Source organism: Solanum tuberosum, unplaced genomic scaffold (assembly GCF_000226075.1).
Source record: "Solanum tuberosum cultivar DM 1-3 516 R44 unplaced genomic scaffold, SolTub_3.0 scf00116, whole genome shotgun sequence".
In the NCBI taxonomy this organism is placed as follows: Eukaryota; Viridiplantae; Streptophyta; class Magnoliopsida; order Solanales; family Solanaceae; genus Solanum; species Solanum tuberosum.
The window spans coordinates 1,584,764-1,605,885 of record NW_006239040.1 but is presented as its reverse complement, the minus strand read 5'-3'; the positions used below and the strand labels follow the sequence as shown (position 1 = coordinate 1,605,885).

Below are 21,122 nucleotides of genomic sequence, written 5' to 3'. Positions count from 1 at the left end.
GATTATTTTCGCAAAAATTTTCTATGAATTTTCATGCGGAAATGTGAAATTCCTAAATTCTAGACTTCTCTACATGCGAAAAATAATTTCCCAGAAAAATTGGTAGGTAACTTTGGCGCCATTTTTACAAAATTATTACCTGGGGAATTATTTGGGAAAAATAATTTGCAAGTAGCATTTTCATACATTAAAATTATATGGCTAGTTATTTATCCTTAGAAAAATAACTATCATAAATATATTTATTTTTTATTAGATATTACTTTATATTAAATTTCGTATTATTGAATAAGTCAATCACTGTTTAAGTAGAGTAAAATTAAATTATATACATTTTTAATGTGAATTTTAATCAACCCCTAGTTGATAAAATTATATTAAATGAAAAATAAATAAATTTTAACAATATAGCAAATTTATATATACTTTTTTCTTACAAGCATTAAATATGATATAATTTCTCTATAGTAAGTTATTAAATGTTATTTATTTGCAAATATTATTAAGTATGTTAAAATATAATTATTATTAAAAGATAAATTAAAATTATAAAACCACAAATATCTAATAAGATGCACTATCAATTATTGGTTATAACTTTCTTGCACTTTAATTTAACTTATAGATTTATTTATATTTTCAATTATTTATTTATAGAACTTTGTATGTATAATATAAATTTTGTCTACGTTTAATATGCTTAGCTATGGATATTATCTCATAGAAAGTGTAAGCATAAAATTTTCATGATATGTTGGGTGGTGGTGATTTATTTTAAATATATAGTTTCACTTATTAAGAGTTAAATCAAATGAACTTTAGCCAACATTTAAGATATATTTTTTTACCTTATTGATATGACATGAAAAGATTAGCATTTATAATGCTACGACTAAACACAAGTAGAATAAAATTTCAAAGAGCAACAATAAATGGGTGGGCACCAACAAATTCAACTGGGCACTCTGGGTGGGGGAATTAAAATTGTGTTCAAGTGGTATGTGATGAATGGTATGCAAGATAAATGGGTGGGCAGTGGGGTGAGTGGTGTTAGATGTAACTGGGAAATAATAATTAATATTATTTACAAGAATTTTGTAAAGATTTATTAGAATATCTTTACGCGGATTTACTTGCGAATACATTGGAAAAAATTTGGGATATCTTTGGTGTTTTTTGCAAGAAAATTCGCAAGTTATTTACCTGCGAAATTTAAATCCCTAGGTAAATTACTTGGGGATTTTGAAATTCACAGGAAATAATTACCAACAAAGGTTTTACCTTTGGATTCTTTTTGATACGAAAATCCGTAGGAAACATATTTTCCTGCGAATTTTCATTAATAATCCCTAGAAAAATCCCAATGTAATTCACATTTTTCTTGTAGTGGGCTACGAAAACAGCCTCTCTACTACTTTGGTTATTCTCCATCTCTTCATGTTTGAACTGTATCATATAGATGGAGATTCCCTCATTAACTAAATATGAAAAGTCTTGGAAATTTCTCATAAAATGATCTTCACCAAGTTATTCAAAACATGCTAATTAAGCAGAAAATTAAGACACATAAAACAAAATTTTGAATAAAAAGCAAATAAAAGAAAAAAAATAAATTACCACACGGTAGTATTGTTCATTTTTTTCCTCACTTGACTTAGTCAAGAAATAGTTTCTCTCATTGGAAATTTCTTAGAAATTCTGCAGAAATTTTTTCCACATAATGGGACCAACTTCTCATCATTTTGCCTAACACATACTGCAACGATAGTTAATGACCTCGAAATGAACTCAACATCTAGAGAAAATTAGGACATAGAGAGTATTATTTTGTTAAGTCTTGTCTGTCCTCTAAAAAGTTTTGCGGAACACTACAAAATATGAGTAACAAGTGAAACACTGACTTAAAACTTGAGTTAACACTTGGGACAACATTTTTTGCAACCACAAATTAGGTAGTACCCCATTTTATACATCATAGTCTCATGCATAGACAAGTCAACAACGTTACTTTATGAAATAGTGTTTAGTTAACTTTTTGCTTTATTTAATATGGAGGTCGTTGAAATAATTAAGAAATAAAATAGTGTTTAGATAATTATAGCATTCTTTCTTACATGACTACTTATTTTATTGACTTATTTATATATTGACGATCATCATGAACCCATATTATTATTTTTACCTTTTTTATACCTATTACTATTTTTATTTATTCATTATTGAATATTCTAAAGCCTACCAAACGGTAAAACCTTTTGCATTATGCAAAATAAATTGTTGGGTGTTAAAGAAAATATCAAATTTGTTTTTTGGTGTATTCTTTGAATTACAAGCACTGCAACAAACACTACAACAAAAACAACTTTTAGCGGCAATAAATATACACATTATTAAAGAGTGTTAAAAATTTTGCCGGTATTAGTTAAATGTCATTAGATTCAATGTCGCTAAAGGCTTTAGGGACATATGCAAAGAGTGTTAATTGCCGTTAAAAATACATATTTAGCGGCAATTAAACTTAATTAATTGCCGTTATAAATCATTTTTGATATAGCGAAATACCATTTTAATATTATTATATCAACTTATCAAATTCAGCGCAATTATTTCAATACCATTGTATAATCTTCTTAATGTTTTGAGTAAGATTTGATTATTTTAACTTAATATTATGTTTTTTCATTGAAATTTTTTGTTGTTTGTATTCTTACTTCATAAAGATCTGCGTATATTCTACTTTCTTGAAACTTTACTTGTAGGATTACATTAATCAGTATGTTATAGGTATTCAATTTATGTATGACAACTGAAACTAGTATATATATATGTGGATAATGCTGATTGATTTGTAAAAAGAGAACAAACATCCTGTTATTTGCTGAAAACAAACAAACAAAAAATGGTCATGAGTCTGTTTTTCTTTTATTCATTTCTGTGTTTTGTGTTGCTAATAAGTGAATGCTTTTCTTCTTCCTTTGAGCATCATCTTTGCTCTCCAACTGAAGCTTCTGCTTTGCTTCAGTTTAAGCAATCCTTTCAGTACATTAGTTATTGGTGTCGTGAAGCTTATTTCCCAAAAACAAAGTCTTGGAATGAGAGTAGGGATTGCTGCAGTTGGGATGGAGTCACTTGTGACTTATTAAACGGTCATGTTATCGGGTTAGACCTTAGTTGTAGTCAACTTGGTGGCAGTATTCATCCCAATAGCACCCTCTTCCAACTTCATCATCTCAAGACACTAAACCTTGCTTACAATTACTTCAGTTGGTCTTCAATCCCACATAACATTGGCCGATTGACGAATTTGAGGCATCTCAACCTTTCTAATTCTTTATTTGATGGGAAAATCCCAACAGAAATCTCATACCTTAACAATTTGGTTTCACTTGATCTTTCTTATGGTTATGCATTACAACTTGATGAGAGAACATTTGAAGCAATGTTTCAGAACTTCACAAATCTGGAGATACTTTCTCTCTTTGAAGTCAACATCTCATCTCCGATACCTGTGAATATCTCTTCTTCCTCCTTAAGGTACCTGGATCTTGAAGATACTAATCTGCGAGGTGTTCTCACAGAGATCTTTTTCCTTCCGTCAAACAGCTTGGAAACGCTCAAATTGAGTGATAATGATCTTCTCAAAGGTAAGCTGCCTGATTCAATTGGCACCTTCAGTTCCTTGAATATCTTGAACCTCCATAGATGTCAATTCTTGGGTTCCATTCCTGATTCCATAGGCAACCTAACACAAATTAGGGAGTTGGATTTATCTAATAATCATTTCACTGGCCATATTCCTTCCACAATCTCTAAATTGAAGCACCTCACAAGTTTGGATCTTTCTGACAACTCCTTTTCAGGTGAAATTTCTGATGTTTTCTCTAACCTCAAAGAGCTACGTTATTTACTTCTTTCTTCCAACTCCTTTTCAGGTGAAATTCCTGATGTTTTCTCTAACCTCCAAGAGCTATATTCTTTAGATCTTTCTGAAAACAGCTTCAACGGTTCGTTTCCCGCTTTAATTTTAAGTTTGACACATCTTGAATACTTAAGATTGTCGAGTAATTCCATTTCTGGCCCACTGCCTAGCAACCAAAGCATTCAAAAGCTAACTTCTGTGGATTTGTCATACAACTCACTGAATGGTACCATACCATCTTGGGTGTTTAGCCTACCTTTGCTATCTTCAGTGTCGCTCCAACATAACCGATTCAGAGGTCTAGCCGATGAAGTGATCAAAACAAACCCAACATTAAGAGAACTGCATTTAAGCAATAATCAACTCAGTGGTTCTTTTCCTCAATCACTTGTGAATCTCACAAACCTTGAAATCCTTGGAATTTCATCAAATAACATCACCATTGATGAGGGAATGAATATCACCTTTCTTAGCCTATCATCTTTATTCTTAATCATCTTGTCAAACTGAAGGATTTTCCACACTTCTTGAGAAATGTAAAAGACACTTGTGTACTTGGATATTTCTAACAATAAGATTCGTGGTCCAAATTCCTGACTGGTTTAGCGGCATGAGGTGGGACTCGTTGCAGTTCCTAAACCTTTCTCATAATTCTTTAACAGGCCACCTACCACAATTTCGTTACCATAACCTACGGTATCTTGATCTGAAATTTAACTCCCTTCAGGGTCCACTACCTTCATCCATTTGTAACATGGGTTCGCTTATCTTATTAGATTTATCACGCAACAACTTCAGTGACTCAGTTCCACATTGCTTGGGAAGCATGGCTAGTCTTAAGGTGCTAGACTTAAGAAGGAACAATTTCACAGGGAGTCTTCCCCCATTATGTGCACACAGCACTACATTGAGTACCATTGTCATAAATGGTAATCGATTTGAAGGACATGTTCCTGTGTCGTTGCTCAATTGTAATGGTCTACAAGTCCTTGATGTGGGGAACAATGCTATAAATGACACGTTTCCAGCTTGGTTCGGAACTCTTCAAGAGCTGCAGGTCCTTATATTAAAGTCGAACAAATTCCATGGACCTATAAGTATATGTCAAACTAAGTTTTGCTTTTCCAAGTTGCGAATTTTTGATCTTTCGCATAATGATTTCAGTGGCTCACTTCCTGCAAATGTTTTTGGAAACTTCAAGGCAATGATCAAATTAGATGGCGAAGACACAGGAAATATCAAGTACATGGAATCTATGTTGAATTCGCTATTGGTCACATCGTATGAGGATTCAGTGAGTTTGGTAATCAAAGGGCACGATATTGAGCTAGAAAGAATCAGCACAATTATGACAACCATAGATCTCTCACGCAACCATTTTGAAGGTGTCATTCCGGAAACACTAAAGGATCTCAGCTCACTTTGGTTACTCAATTTATCCAGTAACAATCTCAGAGGCGATATTCCAATGAAACTAGGACTATTGAGTATGCTTGAAGCTTTAGATCTCTCTTGGAATCGGCTCATTGGAAAGATTCCACAGGAATTAACAAGAATGAACTTTCTAGCCTTCTTAAACCTCTCTCAAAATCATCTCGTCGGACCAATTCCTCAAGGTCGACAATTCAACACATTTGAAAATGACTCGTATGGTGGCAACCTTGATTTATGTGGTCGTCCTTTAACAAAGCAATGTGAAACGAGTGATTCATCGCATGTTCCTCAACAATTGGAGTCCGAAGAAGAAGGCGAGTCATATTTTTTTAGTGGATTTACGTGGGAATCAGTAGTCATAGGCTACAGTTTTGGACTAGTTGTTGGAACTGTCATGTGGAGTCTTATGTATAAATATCGTAAGCCAAAATGGTTTGTGGAATTTTTCGATGGACTCATGCCTCACAAAAGAAGAAGGCCAAAGAAGAGAGCTCAGAGACGACAGACTTAATGGAAGATTGAGAGGGCCAACTTGTCTTTGTTTGATTTTGTGGACTAATTAGTGAACTTTTCTGGTTCTGTTTTTGTATTTTCAATTTTCTGTTTGTTGTTTATATATGTTTGATAGAAACATAATTATATGTGTGTTATTTTAATATCAATAGTTATTCAAGTTATGTTTGTTTTTGTTTCCAGTTGATAGAAGTGATCTACACAGCCGCTCATTAGCTATGTTACTCAAACTCTTCAAAAATGTCAACGGGACGTGTTGGATTCTTCAAAAGTAGTGCAATTTTAAGTAACCAACGCTGGTGTCATTATATTTTAGGAGATTCGGAGCAACATAACTCATCAGCATAACAAAACAGGAAAAAGCAAAGCAGTAATCAAATATATCAGTTTGGCTTATGATTGAAATCACTTAATATTAGAAAGTTAATTTTTTAAAAAATTGATGCAGAAGAGTATCAAAACTACAGAATTGGCTAATAATTTTGTGGTTCTGCATCTTTCTAAACATAAATCAGCCTTAAAATGTTCTCTAACTCAGTATCAACTTCCGTGATTTTGATTTTGGTAATTTTTTTTACATATATTTATACTTCATGAATGAAAGTTACGTCTCTGGTTGTTTAACAACTAATTCATATTGTTTGATTATCAATGAGGGAAAGGTTTTTTTTTAAAGGGCAAAACGCTCTATATAAGGATTTCTTTTTATTTTTCAGGTTCGAATTCAAGACCTGTGATTCAGTTTCATCTGGATCTTTACTATCTGCAAAACTACATGTCAAAGTTATTTTTGATGGACTAAAATAGACTTATTCCAAAAATTTAATTTAACAAAGAGAAAAATATAATCAAATCATTTAAAAATTAAGAAAGATAAATTAAAACTTTACATAATTTCACCACATGGCAAAATATAATTGGTTAAAAATATTGCCCCACAAATAGTCAACTCACCTGTCAGAAAAATGACATTCCTATTTTTTTTTCCTAATTTTAGTTTGGACACTTTGAAAACAATTAAAGTATCTTTGTCTGGTTATGGCCGTTCAAAGCTTTGATTATAACAAGAAAGATGATTGAAAACATCAATTTTCTTCGTTTTAATTTGTTTGTTTTATTATTTTTTTGAAATATTTTTATAACTTTAATTTATTTATTGTACTTTAATTTGTCTCAAAAAGAATAATTTTTTTTCATTTTGAACATTTTTTTATTTCAACGTTTCACATAATATATGTTTAAGACTATAACATTAAAAGATATTTTGATATGTCTTTTTATATAGCTTTAATTTAATATTATATCATTAAAATTCTTCTTTACTTATATATACTTTTTTATTTTGAATTTTAAATTTCAATATTTCACGTGACATGTTTAAAAATCATTTTAAAAGCATATGAATCAAAGATTTTTTTTAACTTTCTTAGACTTATAACAAGTCGATAAAAACTAGACAAACAAATTAAAATGAAGTTTCACTTTTCAATACATATTCCAACTTTCATTGAGTCTCAAGATATACTTTTTAATTTATTTTTTTCAAGAATTTACCTGTTGGAAGAACCCCACCAGAAGAAAACTCCAAAAAACAGATTAAAAATCCCAACTTTGAGTTCTTCTTTCAACAATTTTAAGTTTCAGTGAATCTCAAGATGTAATTTTTTTCAAGAATTCAACTTTTAGGAAATCCCCATAAGAAGAAAACTCCAAAAACAGATTCAAAATCTCATCTTTTTTTTTTAGATCTTTTCAACATTTTTCAGTTTATTAGCTTACAAAAATCACTGAACAAGGAAGAAGGGATTCAAGAAAAAGTGGAATAAAAAATGTCATTTGTTTTAGGGGTTGTGTTTGGAATAGCATTTGGACTTGCTATAGTAGTTGCTTTTGTGAAATCTGAAAATGCTAGATCCAAACAACGTACTGATCTGGTTAGTCAACTAAAGTCTTTGTTTTTTTTGGATCTTTATTTTTTTCCATTTCTGGGTTTTTTTTTTGTTATTTATGTTGTTTTTTGGTTGAATTGTAAAGGCTAGTGGAATTGCTGCATTTGCTAGAATGACAGTGGAAGATTCAAGAAAAAATCTTTTACACCAGAACAATACCCTTCTTGGGTTGTTTTCTCAAATCAACAAAAGGTGAAGTCTTTAACTTTTTTTTAGGATGTCTTTGGTAGGACGTAGTGGCGGAGTCAGAATTTTTAGTTTATATGGGTTCTAGACCACTGTTCTTTTTGTTTTGTTGGGTTTCTGAAAGCTATGTTGCTTGGACTCTCAGAAAATGTTGTCTGTACCCATTTTGGATTATCTAAAGTTGCACTAGTTTGGAGTATACGACAGTTACCATCAACCGTAACCATTTTTGAAGAGTCCGAGTAACATTGACTGAAAAGACTATTTTTACATCTTATAACATTAATATAGGGTTAAACCAAAGCTACTGGATTTTGATGTACTTGTAGCTAAAGCAATGTCAGTTATCATAAATCTGAAAAATGACTTATTTTCTGGAAAATGTTTTTCGTGTTTGGTTGGAGAATGGAAAGCTTTTCTGGGAGAAGACATTTATTGAAGATTGAATAAGCAAATCGGATAGTGTTTTGGTGAAAAATATTTGAGTAGTAAAGATTGATAATAATGTTTATATGTTGAGATAATTGTTTGCTCCTTTTTGGTGGAAAAATGTTTTCGCAAAACATATGTTCTAGCAGCCAAAATCAGAAAAAAGAGATTACAAACACACCGTTGATGTCCTTATCTGTTTTTGGAGCACATAGTGACCATATAAGATCATTGAGATTAAATTCGTGCATTATGGTTCAAATTGTGGTCTTTGGTTGCAAGACTGTCCCTTTATGGACTTTGTTTATTTTCTATCTAGAATAGATGTTGTGATTTAGTTTATTGAGAGCAAAAAATGACCTTTTAAATTTTTCAATTTTGTTCTTACAGTTGGCATGGCTTAATTCTCATCTTGAAAAGATCTGGCCATATGTGGATGAGGTTAGGGGTTCAATGTCTATACATAGTTTAGTTTCTGACTCTATTGCGATTCTGCAATTTTCTGTATCCCCCTTTTTTTGGTTCTGATTTCTGATTGTTGGAACTTTTTTGTTGCTAATTGAGTCGTTATGGGTATATATGGTCAGGCAGCATCAGAACTAGTAAAGTCAAGTGTGGAGCCAATTTTGGAACAATATAGGCCTGTGATTTTGGCGTCATTAAAATTTTCAAAGTTCACTCTTGGTACAGTTGCTCCACAATTCACAGGTTAGTAGACGATGGCTGGCGTAACATGCCTCAAAGCTCTTGCATATTGTACAACCTTAAAGTTTTAGGAGTCACTTATACATATGAACAAACTTATCAGTCCTCTAGGTCTTTATGGCATGCTTATGTTTGGAGTAGCATAACATTTCCCTGCACGGACACCACCACCATCAAAAAAAAAACTGCATAACATTTTCCTGCCATGTATAGCCTCTTGAGATGTCAAAATGTGACAAATAATTTGAGACAGGCAGGGGTATAAAAGATATTCAAACCTCAAAGAGCAATCCTATCATCTCGTGTCAGTTAATCCTTAATAAAAGAAACTGCTTGTGAGGATGAATGTCACTACATTTAACAAATGCTTGATCTCATATATATGCCACTGCAGGGATTTCTATTATTGAAGATGGAAGTGAGGGTATTACTATGGAATTAGAGATGCAATGGGATGGGAATCCAAGCATAATACTCGATATCATGACCTATGTTGGTGTAGCATTACCGGTGCAGGTAAATAGTTTCACCATATGTTGCTCGGACTCTCCAAAAATGTAGCTGCACCCGTGTCGGATTCTCCAAAATTGCACTACTTTTGGAGTATCTGACATGCACCCATCGACATTTTTTGAAGAATCCGAACAACATACTTTCACCTCAGAGTTGTGCCACATACTTTAACTGTTTCACATGATATGGTCATAATTTCTGCTGAGATGCAAGTATTTCTGTTATCTCTTTGAATACTCAAATTGAAGAACGCACTGGTATTACTTGATGTCCTCAAGTCTGCGTTTATTGTTTCTGGAAGAGCTTGTACTTATCGAATTATGTTTTCTATAAAAGCTTGTTGAAATGGGAACAAACAACTGTTTCAGCTTAACTAGTCTGTATTTGTGTCTTACACTTGCAAGTTATCCCATATGATTTGCATGGACATGCTCGTGCTTATGTGTTTTTCTTGGACTGAACACAAAATGAAAAGTTAAATGTCATTATATTCCCTGCGATACGTCCTTAATAGTAAATCTAAAAGAGTTGCACGGTTTAAGAGTGAAGAAATGAAGACACTAGTAATTTATCCACGGAAGTTTCTATTTTAGTTCCTGAAATATTTGCATCATGCTATGTTCCAACTCTTATGAATCTGATTTTAACTTTGTGATTATTGTTCTCCTTTCATTTAGGTGAAAAACATCGCGTTTACTGGTATTTTCAGGCTCATCTTCAGGCCACTTGTTGATGAGTTTCCTTGCTTCGGAGCTGTATGTTATTCTCTAAGGCAGAAGGTGTTGTATAAACCTCATTTTTTTCTTTTATCTTTCATTTTCCTGTGTAGCACTTTGTGCACATACATGCACTGGAATCAATGTAATCATGTTATTTATATAATCAATTAAAACCAAAGCTATTTCTTTTGTTTTGAATTAAAACTAGATTCTGAGTGCTTAATTGAGTATCAACTCGGTCTACAATTCAAGGATTTAATCACATGTCTCTTTTAATTTGGATGTTTATATACAAGCTAGGCTACTCAGGTGCATATCTCACAATTCACCCCTAAACTCTATAGGAAAAATGACAAGTAATTTTCATTGTTTGCAGAAAAAGCTGGATTTTACTCTTAAAGTAATTGGTGGTGACATGACAGCAATTCCTGGCCTTTCTGATGCAATTGAGGTTTGGGCGAACTCTTACCACTAAATCTGTTTCTCTGTTTTGTTATCTTTCCACAACAACCAATGCAGTTTGATGTGGATGTAATTGTTCTTTGATAAAGTTGATGAGATGTATCGAAGGCATACAGATGCCATGGATATTTGGCTGGCGTAGCCAAGCCTTATTTTGTTTCCCCTTATTCTTTCTCAAAAGAGAATGGAAGGAACAGAAATAATTGAAAATTTTGAAGTAGTGGCTTAGTGTTATAACTACAAGGATATGGTGTTTTTGTAGTGGTTTTTTTCATCCTTGTTTAGAAAATTCGGGAGCTTGATTCACGACATGTAAACAAGATAAAACTGTGTCTCATGTTTCTTTGGTAAACATTCTATGTTGTCTTGAGCTTGCCTAAAACTTCTACATTTCAATATGGATAATGGTATTTACTTGAATATTGAAATGGCACATACATTTATGAGAATCAAGGAGTGTTATGTGAAAACTTTCGAACAACAATTCTTTTGTTTCTTGGTGCATTCTCTAAGACTATTCTCATTTGAGAAAAGAGAGGAACAACAAATTTACTGCTTTGAGTTGTTTGCCTGAACTTGAATTTTTTTATGCAGTCATAAAATGGAATGCTTAACAAGTGTTAGTTGTGATTTTCTACACTTCAGGTGTACTAAAATGAATTTATTTCTCCAGGGAACCATCCGGGACGCTGTTGAAGACTCTATCACGTGGCCAGTTCGAAAAGTTATTCCCATTTTACCTGGGGATTATAGGTACTTATATTGACAATGAATTCTTTGAACAATCTTGGTTTCACTGACCCACTTTATCTTTGGGCTGCCCCGATCTTGGTTCAAACAAACACATTTAGTTCTCGTCGAACCTCGGAAGGACCTTTGAATACTCCCTCCATTCCAACTAATTGTCTTACTTACCATTTTAGTCCTTTTCAAGAAGAATGCTTCTTTCCTTTTTTGATAACTCTTTAATTCTAACTTTCCACATGGCATCTTTAAGTCCACAAGATCAAAGAACATTTTGATACATTTTATATATCTTTAATTTAAGACCACATGATTCGAAAGTTTTCTTGTACTTTCTTAAACTCCGTTCCAAATCAAAACAAGGCAAACAAATTGAAACGAAGTGAGTACAAGATTTCCAAAAGCAGAATTGGACTAAGATTTGGAGAGTAGTCCCCGCAACTTGTGTCGGACTTCCGTCCATTTTGCATTGAACTAGGAAAGCCAAAATGTTATCTCATGCAAGTTCGTAAATATCTCATGTTTCGATCGGAGCTGTAAAAGAAATTTTTCAGTAGATCCTTCTGCATATGTATTTTAACTGAAAAAGACAAGTTTAACATTTAGATTTTGATTGGCAATTGCTTAATCCTTATTGACATTCTATTTTCTTGTTTACAGTGACCTTGAACTGAAGCCTACCGGAGTATTGGAGGTGAAACTTGTTCAAGCAAAGGAATTAACAAATAAAGACCTCATTGGAAAATCTGATCCTTTCGCTGTATTATATGTACGCCCTCTACGAGACAGAATGAAGAAGAGCAAAATAATTGTAAGTTATTCATCTATTTCCCTGGAAAAGTTTCTTTAATTCATTTGATCAAGTTAAGATTAAAGTAAGAATCTTTATTTCAGAACAACGATTTGAACCCAATTTGGAATGAGCATTTTGAGTTCGTAGTCGAAGATCCATTGACACAACACTTGGTGGTAAAAATCTATGACGATGAAGGGCTTCAGTCAGCTGAATTAATTGGATGTGCCCATATCTGTTTGAATGAGCTTGAGCCTGGTAAAGTGAAGGATATCTGGTTGAAGTTGGTGAAAGATTTGGAAATTCAGAGAGATCAGAAAAATAGGGGCCAGGTGATGACTCCGACTCCTTTTTACTTTCCATGGCCATGTTCAGATGCATGCTGTAGTAGCTAGAAATATACCACATATAGTACTCGTAAATTTGATGGAAAATATACGCGCAAATAAAAAATGTTGGAAAGCTAGTGATTTTTCAGCAATAATTATATTAAACAGCATTTTACTGTTCAAAATGAGTGGCACCCAGGGGGGGATCCAGAGGATCCGAACCCCTTTTCAATTTTACTTTTCATGTATATACAATAGATGTTGAATCCCCTTGGCTTCCTGGTGTATTTATTTCTTTTTATTTTGCATCCACTTATTGAAAATTCTAATAATGGCTCCGGCACTGGTGGCACCAATTGTCCTGTGAATAGTACGAGTTTGTTCCTGCTCATTTTTCTTAATGATATGATCTTGATGACATGATCCACTGAGTGCATTAGACAGGAAGACAATAGGGGGGAGGGATCACAATCCCGCAGAACGTAGATCATATGATGCATTATAGCAGTCTCGGTTGCCATCTCGGCAGTGATTTCCTTTCCCTTATAGCTCTAGAGCACAAGCTAACCTCTATTATTTATTTGTCTCTTGAAATTGTGCATTTTGTTGTCACTATTTTCCTTTCTATCATGATTTCTCTATACTTCTTTTGAGCTGAGTGTCTACTGGAAACAATCTCTCTACCCTGCAAAGGTAGGGATAAGGTTTGCGTACATCCTACCGTTCCCCGACCCAACTTGTGGGATTACACTGGATATACTGGATATGTTGTTATTGTTGTAAATTGTTAGCAGAACACATAGAATAGTCTTTGTGCTTGATGTGTTAACTGTTCTCATTATCTTTGGTTAGGTGCACTTGGAGCTATTGTACTGCCCGAATGGCATGAACAATGGGCTAAGTAACCCTTTTTCTCAAAATGAGTCAATGACTTCATTAGAGAGAGTTCTTAAAAACTCGGCAGAAGGAAAAGAAGCTAGTCCAAACGGAAGTGAAATCAACAATAGAAGAGAGGTAATAGTACGAGGGGTACTTTCTGTTACCGTGGTATCAGCTGATGATCTGCCCCCAGCTGATATAGGGGGGAAGGCTGACCCCTACGTCGTTCTGATCATGAAGAAGGCTCAAATCAAGAACAAAACCAGGGTATCCTTTCTTCATATTATTTAATTCTTGGTAAATTTATTTATAATGTTTTTCCTTTTTTTGGTAAGTAGGAGAAGAAACAATATGCCATGATCCTCATTTTTGCATATGATCTGTATGTAGCTTTGGCTCGGACTCTGTATTATAACTCGATAAGTACAAAGAATTGATTTCAACCCCAGTAAATCAAATAACTTGTTGTAGAATCCCAAACTCAAAACAACTTATCGGAAAAAAAAAACCGATCTTGAGCCCATAAGGTTCAAATCCTGAATCCACCTCTACTAATATTGAGTCTATGGGAACCACCAGGTTCGTATATTCTTGTTTACAGTAATTTGCCTTGATTATCAACATTCATAACTAGATATATTGCTGAATGTTACTAACAATAACTACACCTCAATCCAAAGCAAGTTAGGGTCGGCTATATGAATTTTCAGTGTCCATGTCACAACATCTTAGCTCATCTAATTTTATATGATGCTGATTATCACTTCCCAAAAAAATATCTAACGTTTATTATCTGTTTCCCTTAGGTTGTAAATGAAAGTCTAAACCCGGTATGGAATCAAACTTTTGACTTTGTTGTTGAGGACGGATTACATGACATGCTAATGCTGGAAGTCTGGGACCATGACACATTTGGAAAGGTAAGAGTATCTGCCTCTTGAATAAGTTCCATATGATTATCCGATGACGATTTTTTGTCCTCATGTAATATATCATTATGCACTTGTTTAACATCATTAGTCTCTTTCCATCACCTCATAGTCCAACAGGCCCATTACTTGTTTAACATCATTAGTAAACAATGAGCTAAACAGTAATGCCAATATATCATTAAGCATTGGAAAAGCGCTCATGTAATGGGCGTGTTGGCCTATGGTCCATTGTTTAGCTCATCTTGATCCTGCCCATCTCAGTCAAGTTTTCTTTGAGCGGGCAACTCATTTTGACCCGCCCAAATTTAGCCTAACTCGCGCATTTAACACCCCTACATGCAAGTATATATAAATTTCGGAGAGTACCTTTGTCATATCATATTTCTTGACTATTGTATTGATTCATTTTTCGAATTCTTCCAACTTTCTTCACAGGATTTCATGGGAAGATGCATACTGACTTTAACAAGGGTTCTAATGGAAGGTGAATACAAAGACACGTACGAATTAGCCGAGGCAAAATCAGGGAAACTGAACTTGCATCTCAAATGGAATCCACAGCCAATATACAGAGACTACCAATGATGAACATCAAACTTCAGTTTTACATTCTTGTTAGTTTTGTACAGGGAGTAAAATTTCTTTGATTCCCTAATAAACTGGGAACGACAGCACGTATAATCGAATATTTTCTGTACATGATTTATTAATAACAGTAGAGATACTGTAAAGCTGTGAAACTTTTGAAGAGAAGCTGAAGTTGAAGCTGGACAAGAATAAAAATTGAGTAATTTTTCAAGTTGAAGTTATTGTGTACTACTAGCAACTCACTTTTTAGCTTTGGCTATATGACAATTTTTCATTCGTTGAAGTGTGTGACCATCTGAGCAACCTCTCGTGTGTGAGCGTGATTCATTTTTTAATGGGCTAAGCATGTGAATTTTCTTTGTTTTGACAACGGTTGGCATAGAGACTCGAACTAGGAATCTCTGCCTACTATGATACCAAGTATGATGGATCATCTCATCTAAAACTAGATTTTATTTTTTTTGGTTTCTCACTCGGTACCTGCTTTGGGTTTGACTAATTTGGATTCATCCTGGGAAGTCTCACTTTAGGAGAGTAAAATGCTCCTTATCAAAGAAGACTCCATATCCATAGGTCAAATCCGAGACCTTTTGTTAAGGGTGAATGAGTACTTACTGCTTCACTACAATTTTTGATAGTGGGTAAGATTTTTCTTGAAAGAAACTAAAAACTAGCTTATTAAATATTCTGAAGGAACATTCATCTTCCAAAACAAGAATAAAATAAATTAAGTAAATGCATTGTGAATATTCAAATAAAATAATTCTTCAGCAACTGAAATGATGCAGTTATAAACAGCACAAACTATTATTTGAATGATAAATATTTGGTGGAAAATTAGCCAAATAGTCCAATAACATACCCAGTATAATCCCACAACTAGGGTCTAGGGAGGGTAGTGTGTACGCAGACATTTTCTGATAGACCCTCGGCTCAAGTAATTAGCCAAATAGTCCAAGAAAGCAAATAGATATTCAAACTTATTAGTTGCCATTGGGATATTAATCTATATGGCCATAAAACTGCAACTAAGTTTAGAGTAAGTTGCAGAAATATGTTCTCACAGTAGTGAAGTTGAAGCCCTGTTTAAAATAAGTGAACGGAGACGATTTTGATTCGACTTTCTCTGCTGATGATTCTGTCCCCTGCATGACCATAAATTGCGTGAGTTTAACTTTTATATACTGACAATGTGAAAAATTCACCTAAATGGTAACTACTGATATTCGTCCATAGTAAGTGAGATTAGTCCTCGGAAAATAAGACAGATTATCTACTACGGTAAGTTAAAAGGAAAATTCAATTCAGATTCTCCAGATGAAATATATTCTGCAAAGGTAGGAAGATCATACTGACCAGTACAGATTGTGTAACACGAATGAGTCGATTTTAACTTTCTTTCCATCGTCATTTCTGTTCCAATGATAGAATGCATGTGATCTGTTCTTAATCTCTAGTGTAGAATGACCATAACTGGATTCGCGGAACGCAGAGTAATCTGGTTGAGGATCTCTAAATCTGCAGAAATAAACAAATGAATCTATAGTTCTAGAGCAATTTAAGAAGTTATAAGGTAGTTGAAGCACATAAGCACGGTGCACGAAACATCACATGTTTATGCAGGGTCCGAGGAAGGGCCACACCACAAGGGAGTGTGTGATGTAGAAAGCATACACTAATGCAAGGATCAGTTACTGAGTTCACGGCTCAAACTCATGACCTATAGGTCACACGGGGACAACTTGATCGTTGCTCCAAGTATCCCAATATGTTTATAGTACATACGTATTTGTAAGTGTTCTAAAATCTTACTAGTGCAGTACATGTATCCTAATAAATGGATCGAGTGAATTCATGTACTCGAGATGAACCTAGTTTATTAACGTAATGAGCACATTGTAATGTCATTCACGAGCGATTCTCTGCAATAACATGTAACTTACCTTGCAGCAAGACCTTCTTTATTTCCTCCATCACCAACAGTTATGTAAACTGGAGCTGTTTCATCAGGTACGGGATAGGGATCACCACTCGAGATGTTAAAGTGTATATTTGATATGCGATACTGGAAAAGAGAAGAAGAAAATTGTTAGCATTGCCAACTTCAGAAGAAGGAAATGAAGGCATATTATCAACTCTCTTATAGTTCATAAGATACATACTCCCTAAGTCCCTCCGTTTCATTTTGTTCGTCTTACTTTCCTTTTTAGTCCATTTCAAAACTTCAGATATATACTCCCTCAGTCCCTCCGTTTCATTTTGTTTGTCGTCTTACTTTCCTTTTTAGTCTATTTCAAAAAGACTGCTTCTTTCCTTTTTTGCCAACTTTCTAGTCCTAACTTTCCATATGACATGTTTAAGACTACATGATTAAATGACATTTTGACACATTCTATGTGTCTTGAGTTTAAGACCACAAGATTCAAAAGTACTTTTTACTTTCTTAAACTCTGTGTCAAGTCAAAACTAGATAAACAAATTGAAACAGAAGGAGTATTACATGTTTGTTCTCGTTTTTTTCTTTGTCCTCGGACGAGTAGGAAAACCAGTACGATGAAATGAAGTGACTTACTGATCGTTCGTAGGCGTGGACATGACCAGCAAAGATCACATCAACTTTGTGTTCGATAAACCATGCTTCGAAGACGGATCTCATACTTTCTCCCTCCATGAAATGAGCTACATTACTGTTGTAGATAGGAACATGCATAAGAACTATAAGCCAAGGAGTTTTCTCTCTGTCCACATTTTTGAATTCCTCTCTCAGCCACTTCCATTGTGGTGTATATTTTACTGCATTATAGAAAACATAGAGACTAAGTACCTGTGTGAACAAATGCTTACTTCACAGTTCACAGCAATTCTCGATATGTCTATAAACATCGAAACAAGGGCCTTAAAGTTGTTAGTTCGCGTTTAAGAACATCAAGAACGATTACTTTATTCTAAAGATGAAGAGGTTAAAAACTTTGCGAAAATCATAAAATCAGCATTGTTGAAGAAGTGTGTGACCGTCTCATCTAAAAGCTTAAGTTGTTAGGGAGAACGCGTTTTCATTTACTTAATTATATTCTTAACAAGTACCTCAGATCGACAAGGTCAAAATAGCTAACAACAGAAACAAACAAGAATCATGAAACAGGAACGGATAAATTACCGAAAGGAGAGTAGGTTGATAGCACAATTATGTGAGCAGACGCCCTCCTGATGGAATACCAAAGCGGACTAGTGCTGTTTGAAGCTTGATATGGTGTCGGATATCTGTACAGATACGACTTGAACATAGTTACTTCTCCCTGTGCATAATAAGAAAAACAGTCGATTTTTTAAAACACTGCTATAATTCTGCATATAGAATTTAGCAACACTATGTTAAACATATGAACTTGAGCTGTGTTGCAGGACTTCACCATATATGGCATATATTCTATCTCATGATTCCCAGTATTCCAAATCCACGGTTGATATGCTGTACTTGGTTCAACAAAGCGGCCCCATGAATCCCAACGGACTCCAACATCATGATACTTATATCTGTCCGCGTAAGATAGATCTCCCACAAACAAAACACTCTTAGCACCACTATTCATGTAATGCTGAAGAGTCGAAAGAGAGTTATATGTTTGTCCAAGATCACCTGGAAAGAACGACACACGAACACTAATAATGATACACTGAACTACCAATAGTGGAAAAATACACGATAAGAGTTCAGACGTGCACAAACGTCATTATGTTGTAAAGTATAATTCAGACAAATGGGAAATGAAATATATAAACTACTCACCTATGATGCCAAATGTGTATGAAGCATCTGGATCAACCTTTGGAGGAGTTTCAAACCAAAAGTTTCGAGCAGAGTCACCATTTCCGATTTCATAGTAATACTTTGTGTCATACTATAACAGAGGTAAAACATAACTGATCAAACTAGACAGAACTTTATGCAAATACAATAACATGATGCATATGACACTTAAACGAAGAGATGACATTGCGATTCTTTCCTTGTCTAAAACTATAAAAACGAAGACTTTTTATTACCTGAAGTCCGTTAAGAAAACACTTGTGTATATATCCAGACTTGTAGGTGTAAAATGTGTAGTTTGTGAATGATCCTTTAGCTGTAAAATCATATTTTCCCTTAGATAATCCGTAACGTACTTCACTAGACCCCGGTTTATCAGGCGTAACCCATGAGACTATTACAGCCTTTCCTTCATAGTCACCCTGTGTTATATGCACCTATAATAGAATGAAGTTATTAGCGTTTTAGATGACACGTAAACACATAAGAAACTGCATTTTATCCACAGTAGACAGAACGTTGCACTCGAAGATTATGATGAGTACAGTTGTCGATATTACAATGCATTTCATCATCACCCACACAGTTGTAACAGCACACGAGAACTACTAGTGGTTGAACTCGAAAGGGGGGATTGTTATTAAATGCCTGGAGGACTCGGCTTGGCCAAACCTCATTAAATCCTTGTGTTATATTCTCTTCTCTATTTGCTTTGATTGTGTGATTGTGTGCTAGTTACCCCACGATCTTCCACAACACTTGCCTTAGGCAAATCCCATATCGAAAAGGAAAGGGAAAGTTAGTTACCTTAATGGTCATATAAAGGCAAGTTCAGGATTCAACCGTTGAGGCGTCTTTTGCACAAAACCTCAAGGCCCAAAATCCTAGAGGTGACTCATAAGGGTCGGGCCAAAACGGACAATACCTTAACAGTTGAACCTAAGTCATGACAACAATGATCATACACAACTTTGTACTATGAGTATGCAATTTGACACTGAGCTATATAAATCATGCTATACTCGAATTGAACATATTATATCAAGTTCGCGAAGATGCTACACAAAAACTAAACACACTACCTCATAGAAGATCAAAACAGAACAAAAGTTTAAGTAACTTACTTGTTGTGGAGCATTGTAACCTTTAGGAACAGCAAACACTTCATTTTCAAGAGGGATATCAACAGCTGGAAACTCACTACGAATAAATGAACTTGTTACACCAGCATTCCCATTGTCTATCAATGTCAAAAACACGAACAATGAAAAGAAGAGATGAAGCAACATTGCCTCCTCTCAAGTAACAATATTTCAACGAAACCAATTACTGCATCCAGAACAAACCAATGTAGTCATTAAAAACGGAAAATTTGGAAGGCAAACCTTATGCTAAAGAAAAAAATAAATCAAAGTATATGCTTAGATGAACATATTTATCTATGTCTGTTGACAAATGACAAACCATAATTGATCAAATTCGCGGACGTTCCTATGAGGAAACACTCATGATACTAGAACTCATGCCTTATCGAGCAGACTAAATTGGGAAGTAAGACAAACAAACTGAAACGTAGGAAGGATTGTTTTTTCAACAAAGGGAGTTTCACACTTTCACTTGTACCTCTTTGTGTCAGTTCTTATTTATACTGTCAGTGTATATAACTTAAATTCATGAATTTGCATTTGAACAACATGAAAGTGATAAAAGAAAAGTACCTTGAAGAATTTGAAATTAATCACAAGCTAGCTAGGGAATTGAAGTGAAAATATTGGGAAGTTGTTTATTTTTTGGTATTGTTAGTATTATTATTATTATTATTGAAATAGCATTGTTTATTTGATGAGTAAACTTTGAGTATAAGTAGAAAATAAAAATGATGAGTAAAGATAGCAGCATGATATGGCGCAAGATTGGATCATTCAAAATGTGTTGTCTCAGTCAATTATTGGATGGAATGTCACTTTCTTTGTATGTTCTTTTTTTTTATTTTCGATTCGATGTTCTATATTCATATTAAATTTTGATTCAATTTATATTTGGGTTGAGAAGATTTATATTGTGAGTTAAAAGGGTTCCCTCACGACAAAAGGAATTTCATACATTTAATTGCACGGTTTGTACTTTAAATAGACTGGTCTTTAATTTTTGTATTTTAAAAATAATTTACGTCTAATAGGGCATAAGTTCTTTTTAAGGCACGAGACATATATATATATA

General features: G+C 34.1%; 2 protein-coding genes and 1 pseudogene across 2 annotated transcripts; 2 read left to right on the top strand and 1 right to left on the bottom strand.

The window, feature by feature from the left end:
• Positions 1-2,899: 2,899 nt before the first annotated feature.
• On the top strand, positions 2,900-6,030 carry LOC107061088 (receptor-like protein 12). The gene is made up of 2 exons (XM_015309830.1): positions 2,900-4,419; positions 4,463-6,030. Exons 1-2 carry the CDS (start codon positions 2,900-2,902, stop codon positions 5,862-5,864), a joined length of 2,922 nt encoding a protein of 973 aa, XP_015165316.1. The 3' UTR covers positions 5,865-6,030.
• A 1,365-nt stretch (positions 6,031-7,395) lies between these two features.
• Positions 7,396-15,377, top strand: LOC102601946 (synaptotagmin-5-like; annotated as a pseudogene).
• Positions 15,378-15,877: 500 nt separating this feature from the next.
• Positions 15,878-20,498, bottom strand: LOC102601607 (bifunctional purple acid phosphatase 26-like). Its single transcript, XM_006350059.2, has 9 exons — positions 20,027-20,498; positions 19,139-19,339; positions 18,882-18,993; positions 18,505-18,731; positions 18,252-18,390; positions 17,667-17,887; positions 17,038-17,159; positions 16,451-16,612; positions 15,878-16,239 (listed from the first exon to the last, which is right to left on the bottom strand). The coding sequence occupies exons 1-9, from the start codon at positions 20,189-20,191 to the stop codon at positions 16,155-16,157; spliced, it is 1,434 nt and encodes a 477-aa protein (XP_006350121.1). The 5' UTR covers positions 20,192-20,498; the 3' UTR covers positions 15,878-16,154.
• Positions 20,499-21,122: the final 624 nt, after the last annotated feature.